We start from the raw sequence: 13,500 nt of genomic DNA on the forward strand, positions 1-13,500 counted from the left end.
AACTGGCACACCACGATGATCCAAAGCCAGGAGCCAGGTGCTTCTCCTGGTCTCCCATGCGGGTGCAGGGCCCAAGCACTTGGGCCATCCTCCACTGCACTCCCTGGCCACAGCAGAGACTGGACTGGAAGGGGGGCAACCGGGACAGAATCCGGTGCCCCGACTGGGACTAGAACCAGGTGTGCCGGCGCCGCAGGCGGAGGATTAGCCTAGTGAGCCGCGGCGCCAGTCCTCAAAACTGCCACTTAACACAATAAATATCTCTTATTCTGTGACTAAATACATACAATTTTTAAAATTTTTATTTTTCATTAGAAACCATAAGTATTAGACAAAGAATTAATAAATTTGACACATAAACATACTATATCATCATAGAAGTGTCACCAAATATAAATTAAGCCCTCAAATGGAGGCCACAGTCAAAACACAGATGCACTAAAAATATTGTACAAAATTACCTTCAGGCCATGTGTGTAAGGTGTAAATGAAACATAAATGAATATCATGTTTAGACTTGGGTCTCCTCCCCAAGGTGTCTCATCACATATACACAAATATTTTAAAGTCTGAAAAAAATCAAAAGTGCTTCTAGTACCAAGCATGTCATATAAGAGATATTCAAACCATAATAATACTTACCTTAAAGGTTACACCAAGGATTAAAGCACAAACTTTATGAATGCCCTAAATCAAGGACCTCATACACAGTAAGTGTTCAATGAATACTTGCTATCATTGATTTTTTAGATGAGTCTGAAACTTTAAATTGTCAGAATTTGCCTATTCAAGTGTTCTAATTCAGGAAAGTGTATTTTCTACTGATTTTTGCTACACCGCAATTAACAATATTTTTGCCAACATGAACTAAAATCTATAGTCTAATTTTCTTGGAAAAAAATCATTTCCTTCATCAATTTTATCCTTTTCTTTTAAATAAACATGCATTTCCATTTGATAGCTCTGATAAGGTTTTGGTTTGTTTTTATCTAATTTTAGCTCTAATAAAATGGACTGGATAGGGGCTGGCGCTGTGGCACAGCGGGTTAATGCCCTGGCCTGAAGCGCTGGCATCCCATATGGGCATCGGTTCTAGTCCCAGCTGCTCCTCTTCTGATCCAGCTCTCTGCTGTGGCCTGGGAAAGCAGTGGACGATGGCCCAAGTCCTTGGGCCCCTGCACCTATGTAGGGGACCCAGAAGAAGCTCCTGGCTCCTGGCTTTGGATCGGCTCAGCTCCAGCAGTTGTGGCAAACTGGGGAGTGAACCAGTGGATGGAAGAACTCTCTCTCTCTGTCTCTCCTCTCTCTGTAACTCTTTCAAATAAATAAATAAATCTTAAAAAAAAAAAAATGGATTGGATATTATAGCACAGTATTCTAGAAAATGTAAGTCAAAACACATTAGTGTATCATGAAATCAACTTAATGGGTTCCAGATCAACATTTGTATCTTTTTTGTTGTTGTTAAATTTTTATTTATGTGGGAGAGAAAGAGACAGATTGCTCCTATCCATTGGTTCACTCCCCAAATGCATACAAACTGAGTTGAAGCTGAAAGCCAGAAATGCCATCCAGGTCTCCCGCATGAGTGGCAGGAACTCAACTGCTTGAGCCACCACTACTGGAGACAACCATTGTAAATGTGCTTCTGCTTTTCTCACTGTTGGAGAGAGGAGCATAATCAAGTGTCCCAGCCTCACAGGAGGGACAGAATGAGGAAGCAGGTTCATGGTTTCTCTGATGTCTCTTCCCTTGATGATCCAGCTGTGTATTCGTGCTATAGGACTGTCGTCAAGCTTAGCCACAAGTGTCTGCCTTAGCAGGAAGCTGAAGTCACTGGAGCCGGAGCCAGGAATCAGACCCAGGCACTCTGATGTGGGCATCTTAACCACTGGGCTCAATGCCAACCTCCAGATCAATATTTTCAAAAAATGAAATTATGTGAAATACAGAATAGCAGAGCACATGAAAGGGTAAGTAATGGTCCATAAAAGTCTGTTTCTAGCATGTGGGGAAGGAGGCAAAGGTAGTGGTGACGGGAGATAATGCCAATGTATGTATTTCTGTGACTATGGATTCAGCTACAGAAAAAGCTTCGAAAATATATCCTAGCATGTGGCGACACACTCTAGCCATCCATAAACAGAAACTTCTGAGCCTCTACCAGATGTGAAACAGAGAATAAATGATTTTTCTCCCCTCAGTCAACTGTACCAATTTTTCCTCCATAGGCATTGAGTGGCCCACTAATACATCTCTAGGAGAAAAGACTTCCTGTCAAGCACTATACGGTCGGGGCTGATGTTATGGCATAGCCAGTTAAGCTGCTGCCTGTGATGCCAGCTTCCCTTATGGGTGCAGTGCAAGTTCCAGCTGCTCCACTTCCAATCCAGCTCCTGCTAATGCGCTTGGGAAGGCAGTGGATGATGGCCCAAGTCCTTGGCCCCCTGCCACCCACATGGGAGACCCAGATGGAATTCCAGGCTCCAGGCTTCAGCCTGGCCCAGCCCCAGCTGACCATTTTGGGGAGTGAGCCAGCAGATGGAGGATATCTCTGTCTCTCTGAAACTATGCCTTTCAAATAAATAAATAAATCTTAAAAAAAAAAAAAAAAAAAAGAATGAACTATATGGTTCACTTTCTCAAGACAGCTGGACTCAGAAATGAGTTTAGACCGATGCAGAACAGATGCAAGCAATCCCCAAGATCAGTCCTTGTTCAAAGAATCACATGTGGCTAAGCTTGACGACAGTCCTATAGCACGAATACACAGCTGGATCATCAAGGGAAGAGACATCAGAGAAACCATGAACCTGCTTCCTCATTCTGTCCCTCCTGTGAGGCTGGGACACTTGAATATGCTCCTCTCTCCAACAGTGAGAAAAGCAGAAGCACATTTACAATGGTTATCTCCAGGAAGCTCATCTAAAACTCAGTGTTCAGGTTTTTAATTGGTGGGTTGAAGGAATGGTCACCCTGGTACCTTCTGCCTGGTGTAATACAACAAAATTCCAGGTTCCTAGAAGAAAAGCAGGTGTTCACACAGCCAAGACACAGCAAACAATCCTCATCAGAAGGAAAAGGTGGGAGCACTCCCCAAGTTCCCAGAGGCTAGCCGAGGGGTAGGTCTTTCTAAAGACAGCAATTTCAGGCATGCTCTGTTAACTTCAGGGCTTCTTTAAAAGATGACATCTCTTAAAAATCCAGCCAATCTGAAACATTCCAAAGTAAACTGATAGTAACGCCTTAATCATGGCTCTCAACCGACACTTTATTTCTGATATTAAATGAGTTATATTAAACTTCTTGTTCTGCTTCTTACCTAGTACTCCTCCGGCTGCACTGTCTAGAGTCCCTCCGTGCCCAATCTTCAAAGTCTGTTTTTTCCTTTTGGTCCATTCTTTATGAGGCATTCCAGCTTCTATGAGAGTAGTTGGGATGAAAAAAGATAATTACTAAAGTAAAAGAAGTAGGCTCTCCATAAATACGGGGGGGGGGGGGGGGGAGGGAAGAGGTGCAATTGTATTCAAAACAAAAAGTGTTATACAAACTTGATGTATTAGGAATATTAGGAATATGACCACATTACCAGCAAGGAACAGATTTCAAAATGTACAAATACTCCCTAAATTACAAAGAAATGGTATTCCAAAATTAATAACCTTGAAACTAAAATTCACTTCCTAAAGAAAAATTCATTTTTAAAAATGTCTGTAAATACATAAGCTAACCTGGGGTCAGCATTGTAGCACCGCGGGTAAAGCTGCCACTTCTGACACCTGCATCCCATATGGGAACTGGCTGCTCTGTTTCCAATTCTGCTCCCCTGCTAATGGCCTGGGAAAAGCAGTGAAAGATGGCCCAAGTGCTTGGGCTTCTGCACCCATGTGGGAGCCCCAGAAGAAGCTCCTGGCTCCACTGCAGCCACTTGGGGAGTGAATCAGGGGATGAAAGATCTCTGTCTCTGCCTCTTTCTGTAACTCTTTCAAATAAATAGAGAGAGAAATGCTAACCTGCAAAACAAATAAACAAACAAACAAAATCAGTAAATCCCTGATAGGAGTGGGCTGTCAGAAGTTAAGTTTGATAGGGACAGCTAGCTTCAAAAGTCTTCACTTTCCACCTCTAAGTCGTTTCCATTCCATGGTGTTCTAACGAGACTGCCACAGCCACCTCCATGCACATTCATGCAGGGCTACATCTAGGTACGCTGTGTTCCCCAACTACCTGGACTCATTGTCCCATTTCCTAATCAAAACTCAGTTCATTCAAGAAGATAAGCCCAACAAAAGGTTATATGGGAAGTAGATGGCATTTTGAAACATTTAGATTTCTAAAAAAGAGGACGCCAAACCTGGCTTATCTCATATTACTACTGTAAAGATAAAAATGAAATAATGTTATCTGAAAATGCAATGGGAACTACAAACACAGTGAGGTCAACAAGACCATGACTACACACAACAAGGGACTGGGAACACTGGCTACTAGACTTTGAATGATGAAGGAGAAAGGAGCAGGAACAGCTGGACTGATCAAGATCCCCAATCCCATCAAATCTTATCAGCACTGGCACTGAGAAGATAGAAAACAGGGTGAAAGGACATGAAAAGGAGGACGGGGGAAGCAAAGCAACAGAAGTAAAGAAGTCAGATTAAATGGCCAACAGGATGGCTGGGCTGCTGAGCCTACAGTGTAACTGTCAGAAGCCTGGTAACTGAAACAGTCCTGGTGTCACTCTGACCATGACATCATCCTGCTCGGGAAGGCATGACTGTCTGCTTTGACGGAAACCTCTAAGACCAGGCCCAGACTTCCCATGCTTCCCCTTCCACTGTAACCCACTGGGGATCCTCACCCATGAGTTTATAGAAACCTTCTGGGGAACTCTGTATCTGCAACTTGACGAGGCTTTATACATTCCCTGTCTTCCTTGTGCCCAATTTTATCTCTAACTTGCACACATATACCACTACAATATCAGAATTTGGTTTACTCCACTGAACCAAGTATTCATGGATGAATGATCATTAATTCAGGCCCTGAAGGATTGAGAGAAGGTGGGGATTGTAGTACAACAGGAATCAAATTTAAGGAAAGGCAAGGAAAGTTACTGGAGGCCACAACCACTGGCTATGGCCTAAATATGTGGTTGTCAAATCTGGCTCCATCAGACTGTGGCTATCTTTTAAGAACCTGTCCAGGGAATTCTATGTAGCGAGAATGGCATTTGGAAAGCCCCAGCCCAGCTAACACAAATATAGAATAGATCAATCACAAGCAATAAGAAATACAGAATAATGAGAATGTCTACATCTGAATGAGTAGCTTCCAGAAAATGGCATAGCAACAGCCTTGAAACAATCAGTTTTGACCTAGTTTCAACAAGAAATTTTAAGTAAAAGGCCAGGTTATGGCTTTGATTCTGCCAGAAACTTGTCTGAGAGAATAGTAATCATTACCCTGAGGATCAAAAGCGCTGTAGTTCAGCTAACAAATTGGGCCAATGAAAGCAGCAATTCTTTAAAGGGGAAAAACGACGACAGCACCACAATGCTCACCCTTGAAGTACTTCCTGGCTTCAACACCATGCTTTATGAATCATGCTTACAGGCAATAGAGTATAAGGAAAGCTTAACAAAAGAATGAGTAGGAATCACAGGGAAATTAAACACCCCTAAGAGTATATCTACACATTTAAACCTGTATTGTGCCAGTTATAATAAACAAATTCCTATCAGAATAATTTGCTCTTGCATTTTAAAAACATGTAGTTTGACAGCCATCCTGTAAAAGTTTGGGGCCGGTGCTGTGGCATAGCAGGTAAAGTCACCACCTGCAGTGCCAGCATCCCATATGGGCACCGGATTGAGTCCCAACTGCTCCACTTCCAATCCAGCTCTCGGCTATGGCCTGGGAAAGCAGCAGAAAATGGCCCACTTGGGCAACTGCACCCACGTGGGAGACCTGGAAGAAGCTCCTGGCTCCTGGCTTCAGAGTGGCCCAGCTCTGGTCATTGCAGCCATTTGGGGAGTGAACCAGCAGATGGAGGACCGACCTCTCTCTCTCTCTCTCTCTCTCTCTCTCCCTCCCTCTCTCTCTCTCCCTCTCCTCTCTCTCTGTAACTCTGCCTTTTAAATAAATAAATAGATCTTAAAAAAAAATTGTAAAAGTTCTTGTACTGATTTAATGGCAAGACAGGCTAGGGCCAAATTCCAGAGGGCCTTAACCCAGCTCGTTCTATCACCAAAGGCTGGAGAAATTACTAGGCTATGAGCTCAGTTAAAGGAAGAGACCACATCTTTCACCTTCCTGTTTCTACAGGACACTGTAGCTCTGGCTGAGTGTAGGCGACCAATAAACCTGATTCTTTGAAGCCACTCTCTGAGATGAACTCTGTCCTGATGAACTGTGTGATCCTTCGGGTTTTCCTAATACTTCTCCGGTGTATATGAATAAACAAACGCAAAAAGAACACTCTGAGAAAAGTGACCAAGTTCTATTTAGTGGTCCTCAAAAACGTGGCACAGACTTACGCCAGAATCTCTTGCGTAAAAACGAATTTCCTAAAAATAACCTAGATCTTCATAACCACAATTTCTAGGACAGGGATTAGCATCTGCAACTTTAGGAAATGTTTATGCTTACTAAAATGTGGAAACCAGTGCAGTAAGTCTTGGCCAAGATGCAGTTTTGGGGGTACAGAGCCAGTGCTTCCTTTGGCTGGGCCTCATCCACAGGAACCAACAAAAGCCTCTTGAGAGATCGGAACATGAAAGTCGGTCCGCACGTCCAATGGCAGAGGCTTATGGGTTATACTTGGGGATTGCTCAGTTTTCTTTCCCCCCTTAAGAACGACTGCCCACCAGGCTACAGGAGATCACAGCTGGGCAAGGCCAGGCCCCAGATGCCTCACACTTCGGTCCAGAGTTCAATCAGTTGCCATTCTCCCTTTCTTTTATCTCTTTATCCACGGGCGTCGCAAAAAGCCCGGTGTGCTTCCCCTCTCGCGGCGACCGCCTCAGCCCGGGCCCCACCCGGGCTGCAGTACCTGCCAACAGCTTCTGCTTCAACCGATTCAGCAGCTCGGCTGAAGTGGGCCCTTTGGGCTTGCGCACGGCGAACACGCCGCTCAGGGACAGCAGCTTGGTAGCCAAAGCGGCCTTGGAGGCCGTGGCTTCGGTTCCGGTCCTGGCCGCTGCCGCAACTATCGCGGCAGCAGCCGTCGCTGGCGAGGTTGTGGCCGTGCCTGCTGCTGTTTCTGCCGTTTCAGGCACTGGGGCTCTTTCCACAGCCGGCCCGATCTCTACCTCGGTAGCTGCCATGCTTTTCTAACCCAGGCGGGCTTTTTATCCTGGAGGCGCATGCGGATGACGCACCAAAGCGCGCCCGACACCCTTCTCTTTCCCAGACTTCGAAGCTGGGAAGGCAGGAGGGGAATCGCAAGGGCTTGTGGGAAGTGTAGTCCACGGCTTTCGTTACTGGCCTCTGCGGGCTTGATGAAGTCATTTCTTTCCACTGCTTCTGTCCTCTTCGTGGGGTTAGTTACGCAGGGGTAATTCGGAGCTGCAGTCCCGAGCTGCTTACCCAAACGCCAAAGCAGTGTTTCAAGCAAGGACTCTCACTTCCTGCTGCCACCCCGCCTCCAGAACTAAGAGAACCCAACATCCAAGAATAGCAGACTTGAAATTCGGCCTTTGCTCGCGGCGTCCTCGCCTCAGCGCGTCATTCGTTGGGTTGTGTTCTTGGAATCACCGCTCAGAATTAAAATACACCTCACAATGTAAACTGTATTGGCGCAAGGAAGCCACGGGCCCTGTGCCCTGAGTATCCCAAGTGCCTCATGTAGTCAGCGCTTACATAAATATTCGGGAATGAATAAATGAACACAAGATATTCATTTTCCCAAACTTCTAGGCCAAACCAATAGCACCTTACTTTGTCTTATTTTGATTACCCTTGGGCACCCCTATGCACCTCCAAGAGCCCTCTGCCCCACTGTGGTTTCTTCATAAGTCTAAGATTTTTAACAGTAACTGGGGTTGCATTCCTAAACAAACGTCAGTTAGATGTGAAAAGGTATTATTGCAATTCATAAATCACTTTCTATTAGAGACCTTCTCTTTAAAAGTTATTCACTCCGGAACTGGCACTGTGGCATAGCGGATAAGGCCGCCCTCCGCAGTGCGAACATCCCATATGGACACTGGTTCAAGACCCAGCTACTCCTCTTCCAATCCAGCTCTCTGCAATGGCCTGAGAAAGCAATAGAAGATGGCCCAAGTCCTTGGGCTCCTGCATCCGCATGGGAGACATGGAAGAAGTTCCTGACCCGTGGCTTCTGATCCGCTCAACTCTGGCCGTTGTGGCCAATTGGGGGGTGAACCAGCAGATGGAAGACCTCTCTCTCTCTCTCTCTCTCTCTCTCTCTCTCTCTTTCTCTCTGCCTCTCCTTCTCTCTGTGTGTCACTCTTTCAAATAAATAAATAAATCTTTTTTTTTTAAAGTTATTCACTCCCCCCCAACAAAATTCAGGAATATTGTTTTAGTTCTAGTACACAATAGAGTGGAGGACAATTTCTCATGTCACATCTGCTCCAGACACAGTAAATGGTATTGTGAGCACTGTGTGAGAGTTTGTATTCACTGTTTTCCTACATCCACCCTTTCTTCTCATCATCCTCTTAGGCATTAATATCTAATATCTAATGATTCCTCCTAGGTACTCAGAATCACCCAATGGGGGACCCCATTTTAATGTGCTCCCATTCATGCAACAAATGCATGAAAAACAGTAGCTTAAATACAATACTCAGGGTGGGTGTTTGGTGACAGTGAAGACATCACTTGGACTATCCGCATCCCATTTGGACTGTCTGGGTTTAAGTCCTGGCTCTGCTCCTGGTTCCAGCTTCCTGCTGATGTGCATTCTGGGAGGCAGCAGGTAATCAATGGCTCAGTTACCTGGGTCCGTCCCTGCATGGAGACCCAGAAAGCTGGATTGAGTTTCTGGCTCCTGGCTTTGGTTTTGCCCAAGACTTGGTTCTTTGAGCATTTGGAGAGTGAGCTAGTGGTTGCAACCTCTTTCAAACAAATAAATAAGCAATAATAAATATAATATTTATTTCTGCCTATATTTTTATTAGGATCATTTGTTTCTTTGAAAGGCAGAGTTAGAGAGAGAGAGAGAAGGAGAGACACAGAGAGAGAGATATAGAGAGATCTTCCACTCACTGGTTCATTCCCCAAATAGTCTGGACTAGGCCAGGTCAAAGCTGGGAGCCAGGATCCAGGAGCTGCATGCAGGTCTCCCACATGGGTGGCAGGGGCCCAAGCACTTGGGCTATCATCTGCTACCTTCCCAGGTGCACCAGCAGGAAAATGGGTCTGAAGTGGATCAGCTGGGACACGAACCAGTTCCCATATGGGATGCCAGCACTGCAAGTGGCACCTTAACCTGCTGTGCCATGGCACTGGCCCCTCTGCCTATATTTTCACCCCTCCCGCATTTCAATTAGATCACTAGACTCTAATGAAACCTTGGGGTACAAACCAGTGTGAAATACTTAATGCCACAGAACTATACACTTAAAATTGTGAAAGCAGGGTTATTATTACATATATATATAATATATGTGTATGTTATTACACATATATATGTGTGTTGTTACTTATATGTTATCGATAGATAGATAGACAGACAGACAAATAGAGGGAGATCCTGGGAGACTGTCTGCCTAGCCCATACAGTTAGCTTGACTGCCGGCAGGCGGCAGGAGCCCCAGGCACATTTCCCTCGACCCCCGTCTTCTGCCAATCAGCTGATTGGAGAAGCATAGTGGCACCAATATCAGTTCTATCCTATAGAATTAATATTGCCCTGAATTAGTTACACCCCTTCTGCCTGCCCTTTAAAAGTGTGCGTGGTCATTAATAAAGCGGACACTCACTGAAACTTGTCTCCGGCGCTTCTTGTAGAACACCGTCACCCCACCATCCCAGCAATGTGCAAGCCTCACGGGTCGAGTCCGTGTATAAATACCACAATATTTGGAACTGTAAAAAGGGTCTGGGAAGTGATGAAACCTTTAGAAGGAAGGCACTGGGCTATTATAAAAGCCTAGGCTAACTGAAAAGATTATGCAGGAGAGTGTCTTGGAGGCCAGAAGAGAAGAGAATTATTGTGAGAATAAGGAGAGGGAAACTGAAATATTGGCATTAAGCCTGCTTCAAGATTTTCCCCTTTCCAAAAAAGTGGCAACACTTCAGAAGGGATGGCTGCACCCTAGGGTGTAAGGCATCCTTCAGCCTCATAAAAACATTTCTATTTTCTCCTCTTAGCACAGAACTGAGAGCCAGGGACTTTAAGGAAAGGTTGCAGGCTTGAACAACAGAGACTTGGAGAGTAGACTCTTTCCTGGTTGTGTAGAGAGCAGTAAGTTTCTCTAACTCCCTGTGACTCTAGGGTGGGAAAGGCCAAGGAAGGGCAGAGTCAAGAGTGACAAATAATGCTTACCTTCGGATTCTTCCCCAACCCAGTGGAAAATCAGAGATAACCTGATTTAAAGAAAACAACGAAATAGACAGTTATCACACACTTGGTTTCTGGGATGCTAGGACACAGCAAAAGCCATTCTACTCTGCTTCAAACCTGAATTCTTGGCATCAGAAATGCCAAGCTCTCATCTTCTGAGGCAACCAACATCTCCCACAGTGGGAAACTGCGAATTCACAGGTGAACTTACTCTTCACAAATGAGTCGGGTCTCTGGTTAGAAGCAACAGAAAACAGCTTGGGCAGGGGAGGGGAGGGAATAAAAGGATTTATCTGAGCTACTCATCAGAACCGAGGAAGTTCTCTCCATCTCTGTCTCCCCTTCTCTCTGTCTCTTTCTCTGGCTATACATCCTTCTTTTACCTTCTTCTCTCTTGCTTCTAACAGGCCTTTTCCCCCACTCCTTATTCCACACCCTCAATTTAAACCATCCTGTGTTGACCCAATTCTAAAAGTCCTCTGGTTGAAGTCACTCCTGACTATCTGTAAAACACAGCACCTTGCCCATTCTATCCCTACCACAGCACTTTCCTGCCTCACTTTCCTGCCTTATTTTTCTCTAGCACCTGTCTCATCTGGCAAACTACATATTCATTTTGCTTAATGTGTAAGTCTCTCTACCAGAACCTGAGCTGTGTGAGGACGGAGATGTTTTACTCATTGCGGTACCTCCAGATCCTAGAATGTGTCACATGCAGCCCCTGGTAAATTTTGTTGAATAAAAGCGTGAATGAACATGGTAGCTCCAGTAGAAGCCTCCATAAAAGGGCGTTAGTGCCAGTTCCTTTAAAGTGGAGTCCTGAACACACAAAATAATAGGTAGTATTTCAAAGGCAGCTTACCCACCTGCCTTCAAATGCCATGGTCCCATATATGTATATCTATGGACTATATGGTCTCATATGTGTGTGTGTGTGTGTATATATATATATATATATATATATAATAGAGACAAAGAGAATACAGTCACCCAATGCTGTCTAATAAGATTCCAGCTTTCTAAACCAGTTTCCATGTTGTCCTCAACTACTGATGTCCCCCACGAGTTGGTAAGAAGGTTCAACAATCAGCTGGATTCTAAATCTGCCTCTGACTCTCTCAAGGCTGATTCTTGGGACACATCTGTGATCCCTAACTTCCGAAAATGTTGTCTACCTGTGTGGCTTCCTATTGATGGTGGAATCAAAAAGGAGTGCGTGATGCATATGAAAATCTATATGGATCTCAAAAAATTGTGCACCCAAATAAACTTCCCTTTTAATTCCATTTCCCAGAAACTCTTTGAAGAGTAGTTCAAATCCTTCCTTTTAAAAGCTGAGCCATAAAAACTGATAATAAGTAGGAGAAAGCTGAAGGAAGTCAAACCTAGATAGAAGAAATGGGAGGGGCCTGCACTGTGGCACAGAGGGTTAAACTGTCATCTGTGACACCGGCAACCCATACGGGTGCCAGTTCAAGTCCCAGTTGCTCTACTTCCGATCCAGCTCCCTGCCAATGCACCTGGGAAAGTAGCGGAAAATGGCCCAAGTGCTTAAGCCCCTGCACCCATGTGGGAGACCTGGATGAAGCAGCCTGGCCCAGCCCTGACCATTGCAGCCATTTGGGGAGTGAACCAGCAGATGGAAGACCTCTCTCTCTCTCTCTCTCTCTCTCAAGAGAGGAGACACAAGAAAGGTATTGTTTACAAAAGTTCAGAGAACAGATGGAAGCACCTTTCCATAATTTCCATCATGAAATTTGACATTTAGTCTATGCCACTGAAAATTATCCTAACAGAGAAGAAAATGGTTGGTTGCATGAGGAACTCTGCTGTGAGCTGAGAAGTCTAAAGGAAATAGATTGTGATATCTTTAAAGATAGACTTGGAGAAAGTGTTCTTTTCTATTATATAAATATTTAGAATGTTTTAATTCTTTTCATATATTCCTTTTGTAATTAGTTAAAATAGTGACAGTAAAATAAATCTTAAGATTAAGCAAAGGAAGTATCTTTATTAAAAGAAAGAGTAGATAATACAAGAATATTATACAAATCATCATAAATATGTGGGAATAAGTCCAGAAAAGCTAACAGCCAAAGAATCTTGAAATAGGAAAAAATTCCACAGATGTTAAAAAGAAAACAAAAAGGAATCTGAAGAAAGATCAAAAAGAGAAAGATTTACTGCTTCCAATGAAGAAAACAAAAGTGATGGATCACACAAGCCAAGCAAAGCTTCCCAGTCTGTCTGACTTCTTTGGATGATTTGGGAGTGGAAGCAGGAAGAGCAAACATTTGACAACAGGAGAATGATGTCTATGAGGTGAAGGGCTGCAAGAGAACAACTCCGCGTACTAAGTGGGGCAGACTTACTGGTCCAGACAATCACAGCCTGGGGTGGGGGAAGGGGAATATGGAACTTTTGCTTAAAAGAACAAACTTTTGTTGAATATATGCTATGTGCTGACACTTAACTTTTTCCTGGAATTTCTATAGCAACACTCAATTATACTTGTGAAGAAAATTATATATAGACTTGATGCTGAAACATCACCACAAGGTGAATATTCTTATTATCTATTTTACAGGAAAGGAAACAGAAGCAAAATGAGGTTAGCTAATTTGATCAAGTGCACATAGCTAGCATAGAGTCAATGGGTACATTGTGGTGCGCAAGACCAACTTCAGGCTAGATTCTCTAGAAAGACTCAAGGATCTGAAAAAGCCATAATTTTAGTTTATTATTTCTGTTTTGATTATTGAAAGCGTATTTGTTAAAATCAGCACAAGGTATGAAGTCCAGGAGAAACCAAGCAGAAGCGTCCAGTTATCCTCTCTGATGAGAGCGCACAGACAGTGCTTAGCTCTCCTAGCACTGAACGTGACAACATGTGTGAAGTGTCACCAATCAGGGAAGCTCAGCTGAGCCTTAGTGTCCAGGGTTTTTATTGGAGCTCAGTCACGGAG

At 44.1% G+C, this 13,500-nt stretch overlaps 1 protein-coding gene across 11 annotated transcripts in view; it reads right to left on the reverse strand.

Moving 5' to 3' along the window:
- Positions 1-10,737, reverse strand: part of TRUB1 (TruB pseudouridine synthase family member 1) — an 89,327-nt gene extending 78,590 nt beyond the window's left edge. For 2 of the 11 annotated variants that reach the window (XM_089314262.1, XM_089314260.1), the window contains exons 1-3: positions 10,652-10,737; positions 10,517-10,557; positions 3,323-3,421 (exon numbers count right to left, since the gene is read on the reverse strand). In XM_089314262.1, coding sequence (XP_089170388.1) covers positions 3,323-3,413 — 91 coding nt within the window. In that variant the 5' untranslated portion in view covers positions 3,414-3,421; positions 10,517-10,557; positions 10,652-10,737. Of the gene's footprint in view, positions 1-3,322; positions 3,422-6,648; positions 7,415-10,516; positions 10,558-10,651 lie in introns of those variants that run through there. The other 9 variants (XR_016221935.1, XM_002718725.6, XR_016221936.1 and 6 more) reach the window with 6 other exon arrangements.
- Between the last annotated feature and the right edge of the window lie 2,763 nt (positions 10,738-13,500).

The sequence above is a fragment of the Oryctolagus cuniculus genome, chromosome 15 (assembly GCF_051225735.1).
Source record: "Oryctolagus cuniculus isolate XC-2025 breed Fujian yellow rabbit chromosome 15, ASM5122573v1, whole genome shotgun sequence".
NCBI classification, from domain to species: domain Eukaryota; kingdom Metazoa; phylum Chordata; class Mammalia; order Lagomorpha; family Leporidae; genus Oryctolagus; species Oryctolagus cuniculus.